Below are 27,652 nucleotides of genomic sequence, written 5' to 3' on the forward strand. Positions count from 1 at the left end.
ATACTATGATAAAAAAACATTAGTTTTACAAAATATTAGAAAGTTTATAAATTGTTATTTTTTATTTCATTTTAGGCTCTGTTCATTTTCCATGCTGTTGAATTTGTTAGCTCCTAATAATACATAACATATAGAGCAAACTTTAGGATTAGGGACATTAAAATAAAAAAGTTCTAATAAGTTAGTTATGCAAGCTTTAGTGCAGTAATACAATTCTTGCTAGGTGTTAAACAGAGCACCAATGCACTACATGGACCTAGATGAACATGTCAGTTAAAACAATCAAAATAAATATATAAAATACATATTAAGTTAAAAATTATGAAAAATAATTCTGAAATTGCTTGCTCCTTACTCCATAAAAAAACATTAATACAGCTAAAGTCCAACATATTCAGACTTCATGGGGGAGATGTTGCGCACTTGGGACCATAATGAAGGTGATTACTGACTCTTACACAATCCAGGTACCAGTGTTAACTGAATACTGCATTGAAGTGAATTGTAGCTTGCAATTGGTGCATGTTGAAAGGGCATATCGACATGTCCCAATAATTTGTGACTAGATTGTCAAATGCCTTTAATACTCCCCTAAACAAAAAAGGGAAGTGTAATGGATTGTCTGGAAAGTTATTTATACAGTAAATGTGTACACACAAATGCCTTACCTGATGTAGTGCGTAGCTCAGCAACAGCACCAGGTAATAATAAAGAGGGAACCCGCCCTCATGGCTTACTTTTGGAGTCCACCAAACTAAAATAGCAAACTCTAGTCCCAACAGCAACCTGAAATAATACATTTCAAAATTAAAACTTTTGTACAAAATAGGTTTTGTTTTAACACATTTCATTTTATTTCATATTTACACATTCATATACACTGTAATATAGAGGTAATAGGATGTGGTATACAGAGTAGAAAATAATATACCAGCTTTAGTTATGCACTTTCACCTGACAATTGGAAGTCAAAGGAATGAACAAACATTTGTGATTTAAAAATGAACATTCAATTTAAGGGAAAAAAGCATTTGAATTCATAAATGTAACATCTAAATGTCTGAGACTTACGTTAAATTCAGATGTTACATTTCACTATATTATGTTCCATTTTTTTAAAATAAAAATGCAACTTTAAAAACAGCAAATATAACTTTTGTGTTCGGTAAGCATTCAGCATTTGTTTAACAATATGGCCAATATGTGTTGTCTTCAACCAGGCTCTCAGTCTCATTTAAAATATTATTCATTATAATTACAATAATACTGATCAGTGCTAAAAACATAATTTATGCTTACCTGATAAATTTATTTCTCTTGTAGTGTATCCAGTCCACGGATCATCCATTACTTGTGGGATATTCTCCTTCCCAACAGGAAGTTGCAAGAGGATCACCCACAGCAGAGCTGCTATATAGCTCCTCCCCTCACTGCCATATCCAGTCATTCGACCGAAACAAGACGAGAAAGGAGAAACCATAGGGTGCAGTGGTGACTGTAGTTTAATTAAAATTTAGACCTGCCTTAAAAGGACAGGGCGGGCCGTGGACTGGATACACTACAAGAGAAATAAATTTATCAGGTAAGCATAAATTATGTTTTCTCTTGTTAGGTGTATCCAGTCCACGGATCATCCATTACTTGTGGGATACCAATACCAAAGCTAAAGTACACGGATGATGGGAGGGACAAGGCAGGAACTTAAACGGAAGGAACCACTGCCTGTAGAACCTTTCACCCAAAAACAGCCTCCAAAGAAGCAAAAGTGTCAAATTTGTAAAATTTTGAAAAGGTGTGAAGCGAAGACCAAGTCGCAGCCTTGCAAATCTGTTCAACAGAGGCCTCATTTTTAAAGGCCCAAGTGGAAGCCACAGCTCTAGTAGAATGAGCTGTAATCCTTTCAGGGGGCTGCTGTCCAGCAGTCTCATAGGCTAAGCGTATTATGCTCCAAAGCCAAAAGGAGAGAGAGGTTGCCGAAGCTTTTTGACCTCTCCTCTGTCCAGAGTAAACGACAAACAGGGCAGATGTTTGACGAAAATCTTTAGTAGCCTGTAAGTAAAACTTCAAGGCACGGACTACATCCAGATTATGCAAAAGACGTTCCTTCTTTGGAGAAGGATTAGGACACAATGATCGAACAACAATCTCTTGATTGATATTCCTGTTAGAAACCACCTTAGGTAAAAACCCAGGTTTGGTACGCAGAACTACCTTGTCTGAATGAAAAATCAGATAAGGAGAATCACAATGTAAGGCAGATAACTCAGAGACTCTTCGAGACGAGGAAATAGCCATCAAAAACAGAACTTTCCAAGATAAAAGTTTAATATCAATGGAATGAAGGGGTTCAAACGGAACTCCCTGAAGAACTTTAAGAACCAAGTTTAAGCTGCACGGGGGAGCAACAGTTTTAAACACAGGCTTAATCCTAACCAAAGCCTGACAAAATGCCTGGACGTCTGGAACTTCTGCCAGACGCTTGTGCAAAAGAATAGACAGAGCAGAGATCTGTTCTTTTAAAGAACTAGCTGATAAGCCTTTGTGCAAACCCTCTTGGAGAAAGGACAATATCCTAGGAATCCTAACCTTACTCCATGAGTAACTCTTGGATTCACACCAATAAAGATATTTACGCTATATCTTATGGTAGATTTTCCTGGTGACAGGCTTCCGAGCCTGTATTAAGGTATCAATGACTGACTCGGAGAAGCCACGCCTTGATAGAATCAAGCGTTCAATCTCCATGCAGTCAGTCTCAGAGAAATTAGATTTGGATGATTGAAAGGACCTTGTATTAGAGGCAGAGTCCATGGTGGAAGAGATAACATGTCCACTAGGTCTGCATACCAGGTCCTGCGTGGCCACGCAGGCGCTATCAGAATCACCGATGCTCTCTTCTGTTTGATTTTGGCAATCAGTCGAGGGAGCAGAGGAAATGGTGGAAACACATAGGCCAGGTTGAAGAACCAAGGAGCTGCTAGAGCATCTATCAGCGTTGCTCCCGGGTCCCTGGACCTGGATCCGTAACAAGGAAGCTTGGCGTTTTGGCGAGACGCCATGAGATCCAGTTCTGGTTTGCCCCAACGATGGACCAGTTGAGCAAACACCTCCGGATGGAGTTCCCACTCCCCCGGATGAAAAGTCTGACGACTTAGAAAATCCGCCTACCAGTTCTCTACGCCTGGGATGTGGATCGCTCACAGGTGGCAAGAGTGAGACTCTGCCCAGCGAATTATCTTTGAGACTTCTAACATCGCTAGGGAACTCCTGGTTCCCCCTTGATGGTTGATGTAAGCCACAGTCGTGATGTTGTCCGACTGAAATCTGATGAACCTCAGTGTTGCTAACTGAGGCCAAGCTAGAAGAGCCTTGAATATTGCTCTTAACTCCAGAATATTTATTGGGAGGAGTTTCTCCTCCTGAGTCCACGATCCCTGAGCCTTCAGGGAGTTGCGCCCCAACCTAGAAGGCTGGCATCTATTGTTACAATCGTCCAATCTGGCCTGCGAAAGGTCATACCCTTGGACAGATGGACCCGAGAAAGCCACCAGAGAAGAGAATCTCTGGTCTCTTGATCCAGATTTAGTAGAGGGGACAAATCTGAGTAATCCCCATTCCACTGACTTAGCATGCATAATTGCAGCGGTCTGAGATGCACTATGTCCATTGCCGCTACCATTAAGCCAATTACTTCCATGCACTGAGCCACTGACGGGCGTGGAATGGAATGAAGGACACGGCAAGCATTTAGAAGTTTTGATAACCTGGACTCCGTCAGGTAAATTTTCATCTCTACAGAATCTATAAGAGTCCCTAGGAAGGAGACTCTTGTGAGTGGTGATAGAGAACTCTTTTCCACGTTCACTTTCCACCCATGCGACCTCAGAAATGCCAGAACTATCTCTGTATGAGACTTGGCAATTTGAAAGCTTGACGCCTGTATCAGGATGTCGTCTAGATACGGAGCCACCGCTATGCCTCGCGGTCTTAGAACCGCCAGAAGTGAGCCCAGAACCTTTGTAAAAATTCTCGGGGCAGTGGCCAACCCGAAGGGAAGAGCTACAAATTGGTAATGCCTGTCTAGAAAGGCAAACCTTAGGAACCGATGATGATCTTTGTGAATCGGTATGTGAAGGTAGGCATCCTTTAAGTCCACTGTGGTCATGTACTGACCCTCTTGGATCATGGGTAGGATGGTCCGAATAGTTTCCATTTTGAATGATGGAACTCTGAGGAATTTGTTTAAGATCTTTAGATCCAAGATTGGTCTGAAGGTTCCCTCTTTCTTGGGAACCACAAACAGATTTGAATAAAATCCCTGTCCTTGTTCCGTCCGCGGAACTGGATGGATCACTCCCATTACTGGGAGGTCTTGCACACAGCTTAGGAATGCCTCTTTCTTTATCTGGTTTGCTGATAACCTTGAAAGATGAAATCTCCCTTGTGGAGGAGAAGCTTTGAAGTCCAGAAGATATCCCTGAGATATGATCTCCAACGCCCAGGGATCCTGAACATCTCTTGCCCACGCCTGGGTGAAGAGAGAAAGTCTGCCCCCCACTAGATCCGTTTCCGGATAGGGGGCCGTTCCTTCATGCTGTCTTGGGGGCAGAAGCAGGCTTTCTGGCCTGCTTGCCCTTGTTCCAGGACTGGTTAGGTTTCCAGGCCTGTCTGGAATGAGCAACAGTTCCCTCTTGTTTTGAAGCGGAGGAAGTTGATGCTGCTCCTGCCTTGAAATTTCGAAAGGCACGAAAATTAGACTGTTTGGTCTTTGATTTGGCCCTGTCCTGAGGAAGGGTATGACCCTTGCCTCCAGTAATGTCAGCAATAATTTCCTTCAAGCCAGGCCCGAATAAGGTCTGCCCCTTGAAAGGAATGTTGAGTAATTTAGACTTTGAAGTCACGTCAGCTGACCAGGATTTAAGCCATAGCACCTTACGCGCCTGGATGGCGAATCCGGAATTCTTAGCCATTAGTTTAGTCAAATGAACAATGGCATCAGAAACAAATGAGTTAGCTAGCTTAAGCGTTCTAAGCTTGTCAATAATTTCATTCAATGGAGCTGTCTGGATGGACTCTTCCAGGGCCTCAAACCAGAATGCCGCCGCCGCAGCAGTGACAGGAGCAATGCATGCAAGGGGCTGTAAAATAAAACCTTGTTGAATAAACATTTTCTTAAGGTAACCCTCTAATTTTGTATCCATTGGATCTGAAAAAGCACAACTGTCCTCAACCGGGATAGTGGTACGTTTTGCTAAAGTAGAAACTGCTCCCTCCACCTTAGGGACCGTCTGCCATAAGTCCCGTGTAGTGGCGTCTATTGGAAACATTTTTCTAAATATAGGAGGTGGGGAAAAGGGCACACCGGGTCTATCCCACTCCTTGCTAATAATTTCTGTAAGCCTTTTAGGTATAGGAAAAACGTCAGTACACACCGGCACCGCATAGTATCTATCCAGCCTACACAATTTCTCTGGAATTGCAACTGTGTTACAGTCATTCAGAGCAGCTAATACCTCCCCAAGCAATACACGGAGGTTCTCAAGCTTAAATTTAAAATTAGAAATCTCTGAATCAGGTTTCCCCGAGTCAGATGTCACCCACAGACTGAAGCTCTCTGTCCTCATGTTCTGCATACTGTGACGCAGTATCAGACATGGCTCTAACAGCATTTGCGCGCTCTGTATCTCTCCTAACCCCAGAGCTATCGCGCTTGCCTCTTAATTCAGGCAATCTAGATAATACCTCTGACAGAGTATTATTCATGATTGCAGCCATGTTAATCGCTATGGGCGTCCCTGATGTAATTGGCGCCATATTAGCGTGCGTCCCCTGAGCGGGAGGCGAAGGTTCTGACACGTGGGGAGAGTTAGTCGGCATAACCCTCTGGTGATAATTCTTTTATAGATAAAGACTGATCTTTACTGTTTAAGGTGAAATCAATACATTTAGTACACATTCTCCTATGGGGCTCCACCATGGCTTTCAAACAAAATGAACAAGTAGGTTCCTCTGTGTCAGACATGTTTAAACAGACTAGCAATGAGACTAGCAAGCTTGGAAAACACTTTAAAACAAGTTTACAAGAAATATAAAAAACGTTACTGCGCCTTTAAGAAACACAAATTTTCCCAAATTTTGAAATAACAGTGAAAAAATGCAGTTACACTAACAAAATTTTTACAGTGTATGTAATAAGTTAGCAGAGCATTGCACCCACTTGCAAATGGATGATTAACCCCTTAATACCAAAAACGAGAATAACAAATGACAAAAACATTTTTTAAACAGTCACAACAACTGCCACAGCTCTACTGTGGCTTTTTTACCTCCCTCAATCCGATTTTTGAAGCCTTTTGAGCCCTTCAGAGAAGTCCTGGATCATGCAGGAAGAAGCTGGATGTCTGTGTCTGTAATTTTTGCTGTGCAAAAAAACGCCAAAATAGGCCCCTCCCACTCATATTACAACAGTGGGAAGCCTCAGGGAACTGTTTCTAGGCAAAATTCAAGCCAGCCATGTGGAAAAAACTAGGCCCCAATAAGTTTTATCACCAAACATATGTAAAAAACGATTAAACATGCCAGCAAACGTTTTAAAATACACTTTTATAAGAGTATGTATCTCTATTAATAAGCCTGATACCAGTCGCTATCACTGCATTTAAGGCTTTACTTACATTACTTCGGTATCAGCAGCATTTTCTAGCAAATTCCATTCCCTAGAAAAATATTTTAACTGCACATACCTTATTACAGGAAAACCTGCACGCTATTCCCCCTCTGAAGTTACCTCACTCCTCAGAATATGTGAGAACAGCAAAGGATCTTAGTTACTTCTGCTAAGATCATAGAAAACGCAGGCAGATTCTTCTTCTAAATACTGACTGAGATAAACAGTACACTCCGGTACCATTTAAAAATAACAAACTTTTGATTGAAGAAATAAACTAAGTATAAAACACCACAGTCCTCTTACGACCTCCATCATAGTTGAGAGTTGCAAGAGAATGACTGGATATGGCAGTGAGGGGAGGAGCTATATAGCAGCTCTGCTGTGGGTGATCCTCTTGCAACTTCCTGTTGGGAAGGAGAATATCCCACAAGTAATGGATGATCCGTGGACTGGATACACTTAACAAGAGAAATCAGATTCATCATAATTAGTATTTTTCTCTCCCCTTATTGACTTACAGCAGACAACACCTGTAATAGGATAGAATAAATATGCAGCTTTACCATTAGATATCTATCTACCAAAGAATTCTTACCATTAGATATCTATCTACCAAAGAATTCTTACCATTAGATATCTATCAATCAAAGAATTTTTACCATTAGATATCTATCAATCAAATAATTCTTACCATTAGATAGATATATATCAATCAAAGAATTATTAAAATTAGACAGGCATGGACTCACCATAGGGCATACCCGGCATTTGCCCGGTGAGCCGCCTGTTAACTAGGCCCCGCCCACCATTACCACACACACAGTGCTTCACTTTACTGTGGCTCTTAGTTTATAGTGAGTGACGTGTGACAGGATTTGATTACTCATACACATTCATTACAGTTGGTGCGGCTATTTGGCCGCTGGTTCCCTTAGTCCCACCCATCATTACCCTTACCACACGCACGCCACAAACTGTAGACGAGCAACAGTGTGAGGGAGTGGGACTTGCCGGCTTCAAACGTTTAAGCCCGGAGGTGTTGCAGCAGCATGGTGATCTAGGTCGGACTAGGGAAACAACAACTCACCCTCCCCATTGGAAATCTGATGTGTTTTTACCGGAGGTGTGTTTTGGTGGCAGGTGTAAGAGAACTGGAAAATTGCCCAGGGTGCCAGGGACACTAACACACAGCGGCATCCACCTTAACTCACTAATGCAAAAGATTTTTCTTCAAAGATGCCGGCATAGTCAGTTGTTTCAACCCGGTCCTACCGCGGCACCACATGTTGCATCACTGCTGTCTCCTGCACACTATTTCACCTCCTGAGTTCCCACTCTCTGTATTTAGTGCGAGAGCTAGAGAGGTGGAGTAGTGTGCGAGAGACAGGACAGCAGTGGAGCAACATGTGGGGCCACGGTAGGACCGGGTGGAAACCACTGAAGACTTTAATCCCTTCAGAAGATCCAGGTATAATAATAGGAGGCTCAGGAGCATATTGTTTTATGGATCGATGCAGATTTGAACTGAGTCTGACCTTACCGGGCATGGGAGTAGGAACCGGGTGACATATCCCCCACAAACTTTTCTTTTGCTTGCTCAATCCTTTTTACTGTTCTTTTCCCCAGCATTGTCAATCAGAGACCTGCAGGGTAGGCAGCCGAGAATGAGTGGCCCACACCAAGGGGGATTCATTTATTTAAGTTTAAACAGGGAGGGAATGCTAAGGGCAGGGCTTCATTTTTCATTATGCTGCACACCAGACCCCTAGAAAATATTATGGCATTGTCCCAATGAGAGGTGAGCCACTCACACTTGCACCTCCACCATTCACATTGTGCTCTTTAGGGACAGCCGCCGCACTTCACTTCTATACACCCATAATACTGACCCCCAGCTATATAGGACACATGTATTTGTTGTCTTCCATGGTAGCGGTGCAGCAGAAAACTGTTTAGTCTGCTGGACACCCAATTATTTGATGCACCAATGTCTTGCCCTCACTGGTCTTCCCAGAATCCTTCTGTTAGGGAAATGGTTAAATCCTGCACTGCTGCAGAAGTACAAACTGAAATTGCAAGGAACCGGTTATCTGCTGCACTGCTGCTGTGTTTAAACTATTCCAACGCACAGAAATTAATAATAAATCTACCGTTTCCATTCCCAAGTCATATAATGTGCAAAGCAATTTGTTTTTGCATTTTCCCTTGCATAGATGGGCTTGTGTTCTGCTGGGTGCGTGATGAGGAAAGTGGTACACTTTTTTTTTTTTAAATGGTTGCATGAGAAAAAATTACATTAAATTTAATTATTTTAGCTTTACCCACATCAAGTAAACACAAACTATAAACTGTGTATTTGTGTCTATAGTGTTCTTTCTGTATGCATGCATATATGTGTCTGTATGTGTAGGTGTTTGTCTATGCATCTTTGTGCAGATGTGTCTGCCTATGTATGTGAGTGGATATGTATGTACGTTTGCATGTGTAGCTGTGGATTTAAGATTGTGCCTATATGTTTATGTGTATATGTATGTGTATGCTTGTATGAGTCAATATCCAAAAAAGCAGCAGCAATTACACATAATATTAGATACACCAGTTATGGCCATGTTTTTTTACTTTATATCTGTGTCTTTGTGTGCATGTGTTTGAGAGTGTATAAGTGCATCTGTCTATGCTTGTGTAAGTTTGCAGGTGTATGTGAGTGTTGTGGCTGTACATGAATGTGTTAGCATATGTATGTATCTGTGTCTGAGAGTGTCTGGGTGTGGGTGTCTGTGTGTATGAGTGTCTGTCTCAGGGCCCCACAAATGCTAAGGGTGTCCCTGAACCTGAATTTACAAATGAAATTATGTCCAAAACGCATCTAGTCAGAGCACAATGGTACCTCATACAGGCATACAAAAACAAACACAAAACCTCACCAGCAGTAATATAATAAAGAAACACATACACAGTTTTTGGCAGACATGCAGTAAACAATAAATCAAAGCATTAGCCGTCTTGTCTCTGAAACTCACTGTTTTCAAGTTCTCTGCATTAATTTGATGAAGCATATTATTTAGCTGGTTATCATTATATATTAAAAAATAGTTATCTATAGCTGCTTAACACATCACTTATCATTTTGTTAAGATGCAGTAATGGCAGGGTATATAATTTTGTGGGTGGGGGGGCGTCAAAAAGTGTCTTTGCCTGTGTAGTCAAAAATCCTAACACCGACCCTGGCCGGGCGGGCACATTACAGCAATTTGCCATGTCAAGTGCAGAAGCATAACCTGGCTGTCTGTCTGTGAGTGTGAAGGCGGGTGGAAGAGGCTAGCAGTCGCAGACCTCCTGACCTGGACTGTGAGAAGAAGGTAAGGTATTAATCTCTTTCAGTAACAATTCTCCCAGCAGCATGGCTTTCATGATCCATCATGTATTGAGATTTTATTTCTTTAAAAAAAATCAATATCTGACTGTTTTTGTAGAGTCTCTGCTCTAGGGAAATTGATGTCCAAATATGGTGTTTTGGGGTGATACTCATGTACTGGGATGAGAGATCTAATAAAGATTTCCCATTTATATATGTACTACGGCACGTTTTTATTTTATGAACAACATTGGTCTTTTATGCAGTTTTTCTCAATTATTAATTGCTTAGTTACTTAGGCCTAGATTTGGAGTTTGGCGGTAGCCGTGAAAACCAGCGTTAGAGGCTCCTAACGCTGGTTTTAGGCTACCTCCGGTATTTGGAGTCACTCAAAAAAGGGTCTAACGCTCACTTTTCAGCCGCGACTTTTCCATACCGCAGATACCCTTACGTCAATTGCGTATCCTATCTTTTCAATGGGATCTTTCTAACTCCGGTATTTAGAGTCGTGTCTGAAGTGAGCGTTAGAATTCTAACGACAAAACTCCAGCCGCAGAAAAAAGTCAGTAGTTAAGAGCTTTCTGGGCTAACGCCGGTTCATAAAGCTCTTAACTACTGTGCTCTAAAGTACACTAACACCCATAAACTACCTATGTACCCCTAAACCGAGGTCCCCCCACATCGCCAACACTCGATTACATTTTTTTAACCCCTAATCTGCCGACCGCCACCTACGTTATCCTTATGTACCCCTAATCTGTTTCCACTAACACCACCGACCCCTTTATTATATTTATTAACCCCTAACCTGCCCCCCACAACGTCGCCGCCAGCTACCTACACTTATTAACCCCTAATCTGCCGTCCGCATGCCGCCGCCAGCTACATTATAGCTATGTACCCCTAATCTGCTGCCCTAACATCGCCGACCCCTATATTATATTTATTAACCCCTAACCTGCCCTCCCTAACATCGCCGACACCTAACTTCAATTATTAACCCCTAATCTGCCGACCGAATCTCGCCGCTATTCTAATAAATGTATTAACCCCTAAAGCTAAGTCTAACCCTAACACTAACACCCCCCTAAGTTAAAACAGAATTTATGCTTACCTGATAAATTACTTTCTCCAACGGTGTGTCCGGTCCACGGCGTCATCCTTACTTGTGGGATATTCTCCTCCCCAACAGGAAATGGCAAAGAGCCCAGCAAAGCTGGCCACATAGTCCCTCCTAGGCTCCGCCTACCCCAGTCATTCGACCGACGGACAGGAGGAAATATATATAGGAGAAACCATATGGTAACGTGGTGACTGTAGTTAGAGAAAATAATTCATCAGACCTGATTAAAAAACCAGGGCGGGCCGTGGACCGGACACACCGTTGGAGAAAGTAATTTATCAGGTAAGCATAAATTCTGTTTTCTCCAACATAGGTGTGTCCGGTCCACGGCGTCATCCTTACTTGTGGGAACCAATACCAAAGCTTTAGGACACGGATGAAGGGAGGGAGCAAATCAGGTCACCTAAACGGAAGGCACCACGGCTTGCAAAACCTTTCTCCCAAAAATAGCCTCCGAAGAACCAAAAGTATAAAATTTGTAAAATTTGGCAAAAGAGTGCAGTGAAGACCAAGTCGCTGCCTTACATATCTGGTCAACAGGAGCCTCGTTCTTGAAGGCCCATGTGGAAGCCACAGCCCTAGTGGAGTGAGCTGTGATACTTTCAGGAGGCTGCCGTCCGGCAGTCTCAAAAGCCAATCTGATAATGCTTTTAAGCCAAAAGGAAAGAGAGGTAGAAGTTGCTTTTTTACCTCTCCTTTTACCAGAATAAACAACAAACGAAGAAGATGTTTGTCTGAAATCTTCAGTAGCCTCTAAATAGAATTTTAGAGCACGGACTACGTCCAAATTGTGTAACAAACGTTCCTTCTCTGAAACTGGATTCGGACACAAAGAAGGTACAACTATCTCCTGGTTAATATTTTTGTTGGAAACAACCTTCGGAAGAAAACCAGGCTCAGTACGCAAAACCACCTTATCTGCATGGACCAGATAGGGCGGAGAACACTGCAGAGCAGATAACTCAGAAACTCTTCTAGCTGAAGAAATTGCAACTTTCCACGATAATAACTTAATATCTACGGAATGTAAGGGTTCAAACGGAACCCCTTGAAGAACTGAAAGAACTAGATTAAGACTCCAGGGAGGAGTCAAAGATCTGTAAACAGGCTTGATTCTAACCAGAGCCTGAACAAACGCTTAAACGTCTGGCACAGCTGCCAGCCTTTTGTGAAGTAAAACAGATAAAGCAGAGATCTGTCCCTTCAGAGAACTTGCAGATAATCCTTTCTCCAAACCTTCTTGTAGAAAGGAAAGAATCTTAGGAATTTTTATCTTATTCCATGGGAATCCTTTAGATTCACACCAACAGATATATTTTTTCCATATTTTATGGTAAATTTTTCTAGTTACAGGCTTTCTAGCCTGAATAAGAGTATCTATTACAGAATCTGAAAACCCACGCTTTGATAGAATCAAGCGTTCAATCTCCAAGCAGTCAGTTGGAGGGAAACCAGATTCGGATGTTCGAATGGACCCTGAACAGGAAGGTCCTGTCTCAAAGGTAGCTTCCATGGTGGAGCCGATGACATATTCACCAGGTCTGCATACCAAGTCCTGCGTGGCCACGCAGGAACTATCAAGATCACCGAAGCCCTCTCCTGATTGATCCTGGCTACCAGCCTGGGAATGAGAGGAAACGGTGGGAATACATAAGCTAGGTTGAAGATCCAAGGTGCTACTATTGTATCCACTAGAGTCGCCTTGGGATCCCTGGATTTGGACCCGTAACAAGGGACCTTGAAGTTCTGACGAGAGGCCATCAGATCCATGTCTGGAATGCCCCATAATTGAGTTATTTGGGCAAAGATTTCCGGATGGAGTTCCCACTCCCCCGGATGCTCCTCCATCACCAGGGAACTCCTTGTTCCCCCCTGATGGTTGATATATGCAACAGTCGTCATGTTGTCTGATTGACACCTTATGAATTTGGCCTTTGCTAGACACATCCGCTGACCAAGACTTTAGCCAAAGCGCTCTGCGCGCCACGATAGCAAACCCTGAATTATTCGCCGCTAATCTAGCTAATTGCAAAGCGGCATCTAAAATAAAAGAGTTAGCCAATTTAAGTGCTTGAACTCTGTCCATAACCTCCTCATACGAAGATTCTTTATTGAGCGACTTTTCTAGTTCTTCGAACCAGAAACACGCAGCTGTAGTGACAGGAACAATGCATGAAATTGGTTGTAGAAGGCAACCTTGCTGAACAAACATCTTTTTAAGCAAACCCTCTAACTTTTTATCCATAGGATCTTGAAAGCACAACTATCTTCTATAGGAATAGTAGTGCGTTTGTTTAGAGTAGAAACCGCCACCTCGACCTTGGGGACTGTCTGCCATAAGTCCTTTCTGGGGTCGACTATAGGAAATAATTTCTTAAATATAGGGGGAGGAACAAAAGGTATGCCGGGCCTTTCCCACTCCTTATTTACTATGTCCGCCACCCGCTTGGGTATAGGAAAAGCATCAGGGGACACCGGAACCTCTAGGAACTTGTCCATCTTACATAATTTCTTTGGAATGACCAAATTGTCACAATCATCCAGAGTAGATAATACCTCCTTAAGTAGTGCGTGGAGATGTTCTAATTTAAATTTAAATGTTACAACATCAGGTTCAGCTTGTTGAGAAATTTTCCCTGAATCTGAAATTTCTCCCTCAGACAAAACCTCCCTCCTGGCCCCTTCAGATTGGTGTGAGGGCATGTCAGAACAGTTATCATCAGCGTCCTCTTGCTCTTCAGTGTTTAAAACAGAGCAATCGCGCTTTCTCTGATAAGTAGGCATTTTGGATAAAATGTTTGCAATAGAATTATCCATTACAGCCGTTAATTGTTGCATGGTAATAAGTATTGGCGCACTAGATGTACTAGGGGCCTCTTGTGTGGGCAAAACTGGTGTAGACACAGAAGGGGATGATGCAGTACCATGCTTACTCCCCTCATTTGAGGAATCATCTTGGGCAATATCATTATCTATGGCATTATTGTCCCTACTTTGTTTGGACACTATGACACAATTATCACATATATTTAAATGGGGAGAAACCTTGGATTTCATACATATAGAACATCGTTATCTGATGGTTCAGACATGTTAAACAGGCTTAAACTTGTCAACAAAGCACAAAAAACGTTTTACAATAAAACCGTTACTGTCACTTTAAATTTTAAACTGAACACACTTTATTACTGAATATGTGAAAAAGTATGAAGGAATTGTTCAAAATTCACCAAAATGTCACCACAGTATCTTAAAGCCTTAAAAGTATTGCACACCAAATTTGAAAGCTTTAACCCTTAAAATAACGGAACCGGAGCCGTTTTTACATTTAACCCCTATACAGTCCCAGGTATCTGCTTTGCTGAGACCCAACCAAGCCCAGAGGGGAATACGATACCAAATGATGCCTTCTATAAGCTTTTTCAGTGGTTCTTAGCTCCTCACACATGCATCTGCATGCCTTGCTTTCCAAAAACAACTGCGCATTAGTGGCGCGAAAATGAGGCTCTGCCTATGACTAGAAAAGGCCCCCAGTGAAAAAGGTGTCCAATACAGTGCCTGCCGTTTTTTTAAAACAATCCCCAAGATTATAATAACTATTAATAGTTATAATCTGCCAAATATGCTTAGTAAAGTAATCGTTTTAGCCCAGAAAAATGTCTACCAGTTTTTTAAGCCCTAATGAAGCCCTTTATTCTTATACTAAACTAAGAAAATGGCTTACCGGTTCCCATAGGGAAAATGACAGCTTCCAGCATTACCAAGTCTTGTTAGAAATGTGTCATACCTCAAGCAGCAAAAGTCTGCTCACTGTTTCCCCCAACTGAAGTTAATTCATCTCAACAGTCCTGTGTGGAAACAGCCATCGATTTTAGTAACGGTTGCTAAAATCATTTTCCTCTTACAAACAGAAATCTTCATCTCTTTTCTGTTTCAGAGTAAATAGTACATACCAGCACTATTTTAAAATAACAAACTCTTGATTGAAGAATAAAACTACATTTAAACACAAAAAAAAACTCTTAGCCATCTCCGTGGAGATGTTGCCTGTGCAACGGCAAAGAGAATGACTGGGGTAGGCGGAGCCTAGGAGGGACTATGTGGCCAGCTTTGCTGGGCTCTTTGCCATTTCCTGTTGGGGAGGAGAATATCCCACAAGTAAGGATGACGCCGTGGACCGGACACACCTATGTTGGAGAAATATAATTTTAATCTAATGAAATTAATTAACTATTATTAAATAAATTATTCCTATTTAAAGCTAAATACTTACCTGTAAAATAAATCCTAATATAGCTACAATATAAATTATAATTATATTATATCTATTTTAGGATTAATATTTATTTTACAGGTAACTTTGTATTTATTTTAACCAGGTACAATAGCTATTAAATAGTTAAGAACTATTTAATAGCTAAAATAGTTAAAATAATTACAAATTTACCTGTAAAATAAATCCTAACCTAAGTTACAATTAAACCTAACACTACACTATCAATACATTAATTAAATAAAATACCTACAATTACCTACAATTAAACCTAACACTACACTATCAATAAATAAATTAAATACAATACCTACAAATAACTACAATGAAATAAACTATCTAAAGTACAAAAAATAAAAAAGAACTAAGTTACAAAAAATTAAAAAATACTTACAAACATAAGAAAAATATTACAACAATTTTAAACTAATTACACCTACTCTAAGCCCCCTAATAAAATAACAAAGCCCCCCAAAATAAAAAAATGCCCTACCCTATTCTAAATTACTAAAGTTCAAAGCTCTTTTACCTTACCAGCTCTGAACAGGGCCCTTTGCGGGGCATGCCCCAAGAAGTTCAGCTCTTTTGCCTGTAAAAAAAAACATGCAATACCCCCCCCCCAACATTACAACCCACCACCCACATACCCCTAATCTAACCCAAACCACCCTTAAATAAACCTAACACTAAGCCCCTGAAGATCATCCTACCTTGTCTTCACCATACCAGGTTCACCGATCCGTCCTGGCTCCAAAATCTTCATCCAACCCAAGCGGGGGCTGGCGATCCATCATCCGGTAGCTGAAGAGGTCCAGAAGAGGCTCCAAAGTCTTCATCCTATCCGGGAAGAAGAGTAGATCCGGACCGGCAACCATCATCTTCCAAGCGGCATCTTCTATCTTCATCCGATGAGGACCGGCTCCATCCTGAAGACCTCCACCGCGGACCCATCTTCATCCGGCGACGTCCAACTGAAGAATGACGGTTCCTTTAAGGATTCTATCAGCCAATCGGAAATAAAGGTAGGAATATTCTGATTGGCTGATCCAATCAGCCAATCAGATTGAGCTCGCATTCTATTGGCTGATCGGAACAGCCAATAGAATGCGAGCTCAATCTGATTGGCTGATTGGATCAGCCAATCGGATTGATCTTGATTCTGATTGGCTGATTCCATCAGCCAATCAGAATATTCCTACCTTAATTCCGATTGGCTGATAGAATCCTATCAGCCAATCGGAATTCGAGGGACGCCATCTTGGATGACGTCCCTTAAAGGAACCGTCATTCTTCAGTTGGACGTCGCCAGATGAAGATGGGTCCGCGGTGGAGGTCTTCAGGATGGAGCCGGTCCTCATCGGATGAAGATAGAAGATGCCGCTTGGAAGATGATGGTTGCCGGTCCGGATCTACTCTTCTTCCCGGATAGGATGAAGACTTTGGAGCCTCTTCTGGACCTCTTCAGCTACCGGATGATGGATCGCCAGCCCCCGCTTGGGTTGGATGAAGATTTTGGAGCCAGGACCGATCGGTGATACCCGGTGAGGTGAAGACAAGGTAGGATGATCTTCAGGGGCTTAGTGTTAGGTTTATTTAAGGGGGGGTTGGGTTAGATTAGGGGTATGTGGGTGGTGGGTTGTAATGTTGGGGGGGGGGGTATTGTATGTGGGTTTTTTTTACAGGCAAAAGAGCTGAACTTCTTGGGGCATGCCCCGCAAAGGGCCCTGTTCAGGGCTGGTAAGGTAAAAGAGCTTTGAACTTTAGTAATTTAGAATAGGGTAGGGCATTTTTTATTTTGGGGGTCTTTGTTATTTTATTAGGGGGCTTAGAGTAGGTGTAATTAGTTTAAAATTGTTGTAATATTTTTCTTATGTTTGTAAATATTTTTTTATTTTTTGTAACTTAGTTCTTTTTTATTTTTTGTACTTTAGTTAGTTTATTTCATTGTATTTATTTGTAGGTATTGTATTTAATTAATGTATTGATAGTGTAGTGTTAGGTTTAATTGTAGGTAATTGTAGGTATTTTATTTAATTAATTTATTGATAGTGTAGTGTTAGGTTTAATTGTAACTTAGGTTAGGATTTATTTTACAGGTAATTTTGTAATTATTTCAACTATTTTAGCTATTAAATAGTTATTAACTATTTAATAGCTATTGTACCTGGTTAAAATAAATACAAAGTTACCTGTAAAATAAATATTAATCCTAAAATAGCTATAATATAATTATAATTTATATTGTAGCTATATTAGGATTTATTTTACAGGTAAGTATTTAGCTTTAAATAGGAATAATTTATTTAATAAGAGTTAATTAATTTCGTTAGATTAAAATTATATTTAATTTAGGGGGGTGTTAGTGTTAAGGTTAGACTTACCTTTAGGGGTTAATACATTTATTAGAATAGCGGTGAGCTCAAGTCGGCAGATTAGGGGTTAATAATTGAAGTTAGGTGTCGGCGATGTTAGGGAGGGCAGATTAGGGGTTAATACTATTTATTATAGGGTTAGTGAGGCGGATTAGGGGATAATAATTTTATAATAATAGCTGTGCGGTCCGGTCGGCAGATTAGGGGTTAATAAGTGTAGGCGACATTGTGGGGGGCAGATTAGGGGTTAATAAATATAATATAGGGGTCGGCGATGTTAGGGCAGCAGATTAGGGGTACATAGGGATAATGTAAGTAGCGGCGGTTTACGAAGCGGCAGATTAGGGGTTAATAATAATATGCAGGGGTCAGCGATAGCGGGGGCGACAGATTAGGGGTTAATAAGTGTAAGGTTAGGGGTGTTTAGACTCGGGGTACATGTTAGAGTGTTAGGTGCAGAAGTAGGAAGTGTTTCCCCATAGGAAACAATGGTGCTGCGTTAGGAGCTGAACGCGGCTTTTTTGCAGGTGTTTTTCAGCTCAAACAGCCCCATTGTTTCCTATGGGGGAATCGTGCACGAGCACGTTTTTGAGGCTGGCCGCTTGCGTAAGCAACTCTGGTATCGAGAGTTGAAGTTGCGTTAAATATGCTCTACGCTCCTTTTTTGGAGCCTAACGCAGCCTTTATGTGGACTCTCAATACCAGAGTTATTTTTATGGTGCGGCCAGAAAAAAGCCAGCATTAGATTTTCGGGTCGTTACCGACAAAACTCTAAATCTAGCCGTTAATTTTTTGGACTAATATAAATATAGTTTGTTTTGTGAACTCCAGTCAAGTCTAGTATTCCAGTTAGTTTGAAAGGATCGCATGTTTTGGAAAATCAATGGACGATTCCAATAATTCTACTTAACTAAACTACACATTTCCATGACTGCAAATGGTCCCTGTATTATCTCTGACATAAAATAAAGGATTGCTATGTATTAGTAAATTAGTAATAACAGTCAGTAGTCAGAATTTATTTTAAACATTTATACATTTTCATCCATAAAATATAATGTAAAATAACCAGCCATTACCATAAGGCTGTACCTCTTGCTCTACAGTCACACTAAATAGCCAAGACTTTTGCCTATTTATTGTGACTGACTTCATCCAAAAAAAAAAAAAAAGTTTAAAGATGGTTTGGTGCCCTACCCAAAGCAAATTGGGACATTGTGAGGGGATTAAGAATGGTTGTGAAATTATATATATATCATTCCATGAGGACAGAACAAAACAGTTAAGTGACTAACATCCTGGCTTTAAGAAAATGCAAGATAAAAAAGCCAGAAAGTAAAATCATACATTTTTATGTGGGTGCAAAATACTGCAATAATCATTCCTGTCACTTAAAGGGATAGTCTAGTCAAAACTTTCATGATTCAGACAGAGCAGCAATTTCTCCAACATTGGTGTGTCCGGTCCACGGCGTCATCCTTACTTGTGGGAATATCTCTTCCCCAACAGGAAATGGCAAAGAGTCCCAGCAAAGCTGGCCATATAGTCCCTCCTAGGCTCCGCCCACCCCAGTCATTCTCTTTGCCGTTGCACAGGCAACATCTCCACGGAGATGGTTAAGAGTATGTGGTGTTTAGTTGTAGTTTTTTTATTCTACTATCAAAAGTTTGTTATTTTAAAATAGTGCTGGTATGTACTATTTACTCTGAAACAGAAAAAGATGAAGATTTCTGTTTGTGAGAGGAAGATGATTTTAGCAGACAGTAACTAAAATCGATTGCTGTTTCCACATAGGACTGTTGAGATGAAGTAACTTCAGTTGGGGGAAACAGTTAGCAGACTTTTCTGCTTAAGGTATGACTAGCCATATTTCTAACAAGACTGTGTAATGCTGGAAGGCTGTCATTTCCCCTCATGGGGACCGGTAAGCCATTTTCTTAGTCAAAAACAGAATAAAGGGCTTAATATGGGCTATAAAACTGGTAGACACTTTTATGGGCTAAATCGATTGCTTTATTTGGACATTTTATACATGTTTATGCTGATAATTCACACTTATAAACTTGGGGAACGTTTTTTAACGTCAGGCACTATGTTAGACACCTTTTCCAGTCAGGAAGGGCCTTCCCAGTTGTAGGCTGAGCCTCATTTTCGCGCCATTACTGCGCAGTTGTTTTTGAGAGCAAGACATGCAGATGCATGTGTGAGGACCTGAAAGTAGTTGGAAAAGTTCCTAGAAGGCGTCATTTGGTATCGTATTCCCCTCTGGGCTTGGTAAAGTCACAGCAAAGGCTGTAGCTGGGACTGTATAGGGGTTAAATCTGAAACCGGCTCCGGTTTAGTTATTTTAAGGGTTAAAGCTCTGAAAATTGGTGTGCAATACTTTTAATGCTTTAAGACACTGTGGTGAAATTTTGGTAAATTTTGAACAATTCCTTCATATTTTTTCACATATTCAGTAATAAAGTGTGCTCTGTTTAAAATTTAAAGAGACAGTAACGGTTTTGTTTTAAAACGGTTTTTGTGCTTTATTGACAAGTTTAAGCCTGTTTAACATGTCTGTGCCTTCAGATAAGCTATGTTCTATATGTATGAAAGCCAATGTGTCTCCCCCTTCAAAATTGTGTGATAATTGTGTCATAGCGTCCAAACAAAGTAAGGACAGTACTGCCACAGATAATGAAATTGCCCAAGATGATTCCTCAGATGAAGGGAGTAGACATGGTTCTACATCATCTCCTTCTGTGTCTACACCAGTTTTGCCCACGCAGGAGGCCCCTAGTACTTCTAGCGCGCCAATGCTTATTACCATGCAACAATTGACGGCTGTAATGGATAACTCCATAGCAAATATTTTATCCAAAATGCCTGCATATCAGAGAAAGCGCGATTGCTCTGTTTTAAACACTGAAGAGCAGGAGGGCGCTGATGATAATTGTTCTGTCATACCCTCACACCAATCTGAAGGGGCCATGAGGGAGGTTTTGTCAGATGGGGAAATTTGAGATTCAGGAAAAATTTCTCAACAGGCTGAACCTGATGTTGTGACATTTAAATTTAAATTAGAACATCTCCGCGCACTGCTTAAGGAGGTGTTATCTACTCGGGATGATTGTGACAACTTGGTCATTCCAGAAAAATTATGCAAGATGGACAAGTTCCTAGAGGTTCCGGTGCACCCCGACGCTTTTCCTATACCCAAGCGGGTGGCGGACATAGTGAATAAGGAGTGGGAGAAGCCCGGCATACCTTTTGTTCCCCCTCTTATATTTAAGAAATTATTTCCTATGGTCGACCCCAGAAAGGACTTATGGCAGACAGTCCCTAAGGTCGAGGGGGCAGTTTCTACTCTAAACAAGCGCACTACTATTCCTATCGAGGATAGTTGTGCTTTCAAAGATCCTATGGATAAAAAATTGGAAGGTTTGCTTAAAAAGATTTTTGTACAGCAAGGTTACCTTCTACAACCCATTTCGTGCATTGTTCCTGTCACTACAGCAGCTTGGTTCTGGTTCGAGGAACTAGAAAAGTCGCTCAGTAGAGAGACTCCATATGAGGAGGTTATGGACAGAGTTCACGCACTTAAGTTGGCTAACTCTTTTATTTTAGATGCCGCTTTGCAATTAGCTAGATTAGCGGCGAAAAATTCAGGGTTTGCAATTGTGGCGCGCAGAGCGCTTTGGCTAAAGTCTTGGTCAGCGGATGTATCATCCAAGACAAAATTGCTTAACATCCCCTTCAAGGGTGAAACTCTCTTTGGACCAGAATTGAAAGAGATTATCTCAGACATCACTGGGGGAAAGGGCCACGCCCTCCCACAAGATAGGCCTTTCAAGGCCAAGAATAAGTGTAATTTTCGTTCCTTTCGTAATTTCAGGAACGGACCGGCCTCTAATTCTGCATCCTCTAAGCAAGAGGGTAATGCCTCACAGTCCAAACCAGCCTGGAAACCGATGCAAGGCTGGAACAAGGGTAAGCAGACCAAGAAGCCTGCTACCGCTAACAAAACAGCATGAAGGAGTAGCCCCCGATCCGGGACCGGATCTAGTGGGGGGCAGACTCTCTCTCTTTGCTCAGGCTTGGGCAAGAGATGTCCAGGATCCCTGGACGCTAGAAATAGTTTCTCAGGGTTATCTTCTGGAATTCAAGGAACTACCCCCAAGGGGAAGGTTCCACATGTCTCACTTATCCTCAAACCAAATAAAGAGACAGGCGTTCTTACATTGTGTAGAAGACCTGTTAAAGATGGGAGTGATACACCCAGTTCCAATGACGGAACAAGGAATGGGATTTTACTCAAATCTGTTCGTAGTTCCCAAAAAAGAGGGAACCTTCAGACCAATTCTGGATTTAAAGATCCTAAACAAATTTCTCAGGGTACCATTGTTCAAAATGGAAACCATTCGAACGATTCTACCCACTATCCAGGAAGGTCAATTTATGACTACCGTGGATCTAAAGGATGCGTACCTACATATTCCTATCCACAAAGAACATCATCAGTTCCTAAGGTTCGCCTTTCTGGACAAACATTACCAGTTTGTGGCCCTCCCATTCGGATTAGCCACTGCTCCAAGGATTTTCACAAAGGTACTCGGGTCCCTTCTAGCGGTTCTAAGACCGAGGGGCATTGCAGTAGTACCACACTTGGACGACATTCTAATACAAGCGTCGTCCCTTTCAAAAGCAAAGGCTCATACAGACATCGTTCTGGCCTTTCTCAGATCTCACGGATGGAAGGTGAACATAGAAAAAAGTTCTCTGTCTCCGTCAACAAGAGTTCCCTTCTTGGGAACAATAATAGATTCCTTAGAAATGAGTTTTTTTCTGACAAATGTCAGAAAGTCAAAACTTCTAAGCGCTTGTCAAGTTCTTCATTCTGTTCCACGTCCTTCCATAGCTCAGTGCATGGAAGTAGTAGGGTTGATGGTTGCAGCAATGGACATAGTTCCTTTTGCGCGAATTCATCTAAGACCATTACAACTGTGCATGCTGAAACAGTGGAATGGGGACTATACAGACTTGTCTCCAGTGATTCAAGTAGATCAGAAGACCAGAGATTCACTCCGTTGGTGGATATCCCTGGACCACCTATCCCAGGGAATGAGCTTCCGCAGACCAGAGTGGGTCATTGTCACGACCGACGCCAGTCTAGTGGGCTGGGGTGCGGTCTGGGAATCCCTGAAAGCTCAGGGACTATGGTCTCGGGAAGAGTTTCTTCTCCCGATAAACATTCTGGAACTAAGAGCGATATTCAATGCTCTCAGGGCTTGGCCTCAGCTTGCAAAGGCCAGATTCATAAGATTCCAATCAGACAACATGACGACTGTTGCGTATATCAATCATCAGGGGGGAACAAGGAGTTCCCTGGCAATGAAAGAAGTGGCCAAAATAATACAATGGGCGGAGAATCACTCCTGCCATCTATCTGCGATCCACATCCCAGGTGTGGAAAACTGGGAAGCGGATTATCTGAGTCGTCAGACATTCCATCCGGGGGAGTGGGAACTCCACCCGGAGATTTTTGCCCAGTTGACTCAATTATGGGGCATTCCAGACATGGATCTGATGGCGTCTCGTCAGAACTTCAAGGTTCCTTGCTACGGGTCCAGATCCAGGGATCCCAAGGCGACTCTAGTGGATGCACTAGTAGCGCCTTGGACTTTCAACCTAGCTTATGTGTTTCCACCGTTTCCTCTCATTCCCAGGCTGGTAGCCAGGATCAAACAGGAGAGGACCTCGGTGATCTTGATAACTCCTGCGTGGCCACGCAGGACTTGGTATGCAGACCTGGTGAATATGTCATCGGTTCCACCATGGAAGCTACCTTTGAGACAGGACCTTCTTGTTCAGGGTCCATTCGAACATCCAAATCTGGTCTCCCTCCAGCTGACGGCTTGGAGATTGAACGCTTGATTCTATCAAAGCGTGGGTTTTCAGATTCTGTGATAGATACTCAGGTTCAGGCCAGAAAACCGGTAACTAGAAAGATTTACCATAAAATATGGAAAAGATATATCTGCTGGTGTGAATCCAAGGGATTCCCATGGAATAAGATAAAAATTCCTAAGATTCTTTCCTTTCTGCAAGAAGGTTTGGATAAAGGATTATCTGCGAGATCTCTAAAGGGACAGATTTCTGCTTTATCTGTCTTACTACACAAACCACTGGCAGCTATGCCAGATGTTCAAGCATTTGTTCAGGCTCTGGTTAGGATCAAGCCTGTTTACAGACCTTTGACTCCTCCCTGGAGTTTAAATCTAGTTCTTTCAGTTCTTCAAGGGGTTCCGTTTGTACCTCTACATTCCATAGATATTAAGTTGTTATCTTGGAAAGTTTTGTTTTTGGTTGCTATTTCTTCTGCTAGAAGAGTTTCAGAGTTATCTGCTCTGCAGTGTTCTCCGCCCTATCTGGTGTTCCATGCAGATAAGGTGGTTTTGCGTACTAAGCCTGGTTTTCTTCCAAAGGTTGTTTCTAACAAAAATATTAACCAGGAGATAGTTGTACCTTCTTTGTGTCCGAATCCAGTTTCAAAGAAGGAACGTTTGTTACACAATTTGGACGTAGTCCGTGCTCTAAAATTCTATTTAGAAGCTACAAAAGATTTCAGACAAACATCTTCTCTGTTTGTCGTCTATTCTGGTAAAAGGAGAGGTCAAAAAGCAACTTCTACCTCTCTTTCCTTTTGGCTTAAAAGCATCATCCGATTGGCTTACGAGACTGCCGGACGGCAGCCTCCTGAAAGAATCACAGCTCACTCCACTAGGGCTGTGGCTTCCACATGGGCCTTCAAGAACGAGGCTTTGGTTGATCAGATATGTAAGGCAGCGACTTGGTCTTCACTCCACACTTTTGCCAAATTTTACAAATTTGATACTTTTGCTTCTTCGGAGGCTATTTTTGGGAGAAAGGTTTTGCAAGCCGTGGTGCCTTCCGTTTAGGTAACCTGATTTGCTCCCTCCCTTCATCCGTGTCCTAAAGCTTTGGTATTGGTTCCCACAAGTAAGGATGACGCCGTGGACCGGACACACCAATGTTGGAGAAAACAGAATTTATGCTTACCTGATAAATTACTTTCTCCAACGGTGTGTCCGGTCCACGGCCCGCCCTGGTTTTTTAATCAGGTCTGATGAATTATTTTCTCTAACTACAGTCACCACGGTATCATATGGTTTCTCCTATATATATTTCCTCCTGTCCGTCGGTCGAATGACTGGGGTGGGCGGAGCCTAGGAGGGATCATGTGACCAGCTTTGCTGGGACTCTTTGCCATTTCCTGTTGGGGAAGAGAATATCCCACAAGTAAGGATGACGCCGTGGACCGGACACACCGTTGGAGAAAGTAATTTATCAGGTAAGCATAAATTCTGTTTTTAAACAACTTTCTAATTTACTTCCTATTACCAATTTGTCTTTGGTAAATTGTCTCTTGGTATCTTTATTTGCTTTATTTGAAAAAGTAGGAATGAAAGCTTGGGAGTCGACCCATTTTTGATTCAGCACATGGGTAGCGCTTGGTCATTGCAAGATGGCCTTATTAAATAGTGTCATGTGGTTCATCTTTTAATTGTCTGTCAACGTCTTACCCTCAGACATTTTAAAATAGTTGCAAGTAATAAGAAATGGGGGTGGAGTGGGCTGCTTCGTCTTAAAATCTATTAAAGAATTCTTAACCATTAGAAATCTATCAAATAATTCTTAACCATTAGATATCTACCAAATAATTCTCACCATTAGATATCAAATAATTCTTCCCATTAGATTTCAATCAAAGAATTCTTACCATTAGATATCAAATAATTATTCCCATTAGATTTCAATCAAAGAATTCTTAACCATTAGATATCTATCAAACAATTCTTAACCATTAGATATCTATCAAACAATTCTTAACCATTAGATATCTATCAAATGTGGATTAACAATGTAAAACAAATTGCAAAGCTGTAGTCTGTAACAGACCATATTACATTATTAGCATTTAAATAAATCAACAAATATTTAGGAGACACATTTTTTGATCAATGATTTTTGGAGTGTTGGATTGTCCAGTCATATTGAACAGTACCAGTTATCAGGGTACACTTACAGGCCAGATAAAAATTGTCAAGTTAAAAAAACACAGTTAAAGGGACTTTCATTAGGTTGTTTTTTTTTTTTTTATTCATAATGTTTCTTTTGTTTTTTTAAATGCAATTTGCTATTTATTTTTATTATATGTTTACTTTTTTTAACGTTGTAGAAACCTACACTTATTTTTCTTGATTTGATTTGTTTACTAGTCTTTTTAAATTGTACTGTATAACATGAAATGCATATTTATGTAGCTACTGGGGGGGGGGGGGGGGTTCCTGTGTGATATGCCCCTCTGTGTGATATGACCTCTGTACCCTCATGCCTGGCAACGTCTCCTACAGCTCATATTCAGCTTCATTCCCATAAAAAGCCTTGTGGATATGTTATCTACAGTACAGGTGCCCAGTGTATGTGATGCTGGATATGTTATATACAGTATAGGGTGCCCTGTATGTGATGCTGGATATGTTATATACAGTATAGGTTGTTTTTTCGGGGGGGGGGGGCAGGGGGAGGCAGTCCAGAGGTGGGGGGGCAGCCCAGGGGGGGGGGGCGTCCCTGAATGACAGTTTGGATATGTGGTCACCCTACTTATGCAGCTCAAGCTCTCTGTGCACCTCAGTTTATGTGACAGCATCAGTGGTTTGTCTATTTAGCAGGCATTCCAAAGATCCTAAAAGATAGTGTAGGGAAGGGAATGCTTTATTTGTTTTGTTTTATGGGTATGTAGAGGTCAGCCACAGTGTTCTGTTCTATGTACATCAATTTATAATGTCACATAACCTGAGGTGCACAGAGAGCGTGAGCTGCATAAGATGTGCAATAAACTGAGCGGGACTCCGGGAGCTTGGATAGAAAAAACAGAGGGGTAAAAGATAAGAGTATATTTATGAGAAAGCAGCTGTCTCCCTGAGCAGTGTGTTCAGTTGGGCGGTCCCTCTTTCACTCGCACTACAACAAGTATGATTAAAAAATAGCGTAAATACATTTTGTTTTTAAAAATGATAATGAATTATTAGCTTACAGATGAGGCCAGTTCAAAAGATACTATTTAGGGAAAAACACTAAGATAATCGCTGCAAACTTTACAGCAGCAGTAGTTTTAGTTATGCTGTGCTCAGTGTGCTGTCTACAACTCTACATACGTGCGCGCTCACTCACAGCAAAGCAGAGACTTCTGGGTTTGTCTACATAACTTTCTGCCATGTCTGCACGGAGCGGTCAGAAAGTGAAATAAATGTAAAAAAAGAAAAAAAAAGTAAACATATAATAAAAATAAATATCAAATTGCATTTAAAAAACCAAAAGAAACTTTATGAATAAAAAAAACAAAATAACCTAGTGGCAAGTGTTTAAAGTCCCTTTACTTTGTATGCGCATGCAAGTGAAAAAGGGAGTGCGCATTGAGAATCGCATAGAACGTGCTTTACAACATGTCAGCCATCACTGCATTCAGTAGGCGGTGGTTTAGGGGTATTATTGAAAATTAAAAAAAAAAAAGTGCAGATGCTAAATAAAGAAATAAAGAAAGAAATAATATATAAAACAAAGCAAAATAGATTAAAAAAAATTATAATTACATTAAAACAGATGGTGTTTAGGGTCCCTTTAATGAGCAGCTAATTATTTCACCTGTGTTGTAATTCAGATATTAATAAAATAGGACCTGTTACGGTGTCCTAAGCCAAAAATCTGAAAAAGCCTGAGCTAAATCAATGGGAGACCAAATGCAGGGCCACAGTGTATGCATTTTTTGTCTTTTTTTGGAACAGTAGAGACTGCC

The 27,652-nt window shown here is 41.3% G+C and overlaps 1 protein-coding gene across 1 annotated transcript in view; it reads right to left on the reverse strand.

Moving 5' to 3' along the window:
- Positions 1 to 27,652, reverse strand: part of SLC33A1 (solute carrier family 33 member 1) — a 199,144-nt gene that overhangs the window by 88,901 nt on the left and 82,591 nt on the right. The window contains exon 5 of the mRNA XM_053710075.1: positions 669 to 786. Coding sequence (XP_053566050.1) covers positions 669 to 786 — 118 coding nt within the window. The remainder of the gene's footprint in view (positions 1 to 668; positions 787 to 27,652) is intronic.

The sequence above is a fragment of the Bombina bombina genome, chromosome 4 (genome assembly GCF_027579735.1).
Source record: "Bombina bombina isolate aBomBom1 chromosome 4, aBomBom1.pri, whole genome shotgun sequence".
NCBI lineage: Eukaryota > Metazoa > Chordata > Amphibia > Anura > Bombinatoridae > Bombina > Bombina bombina.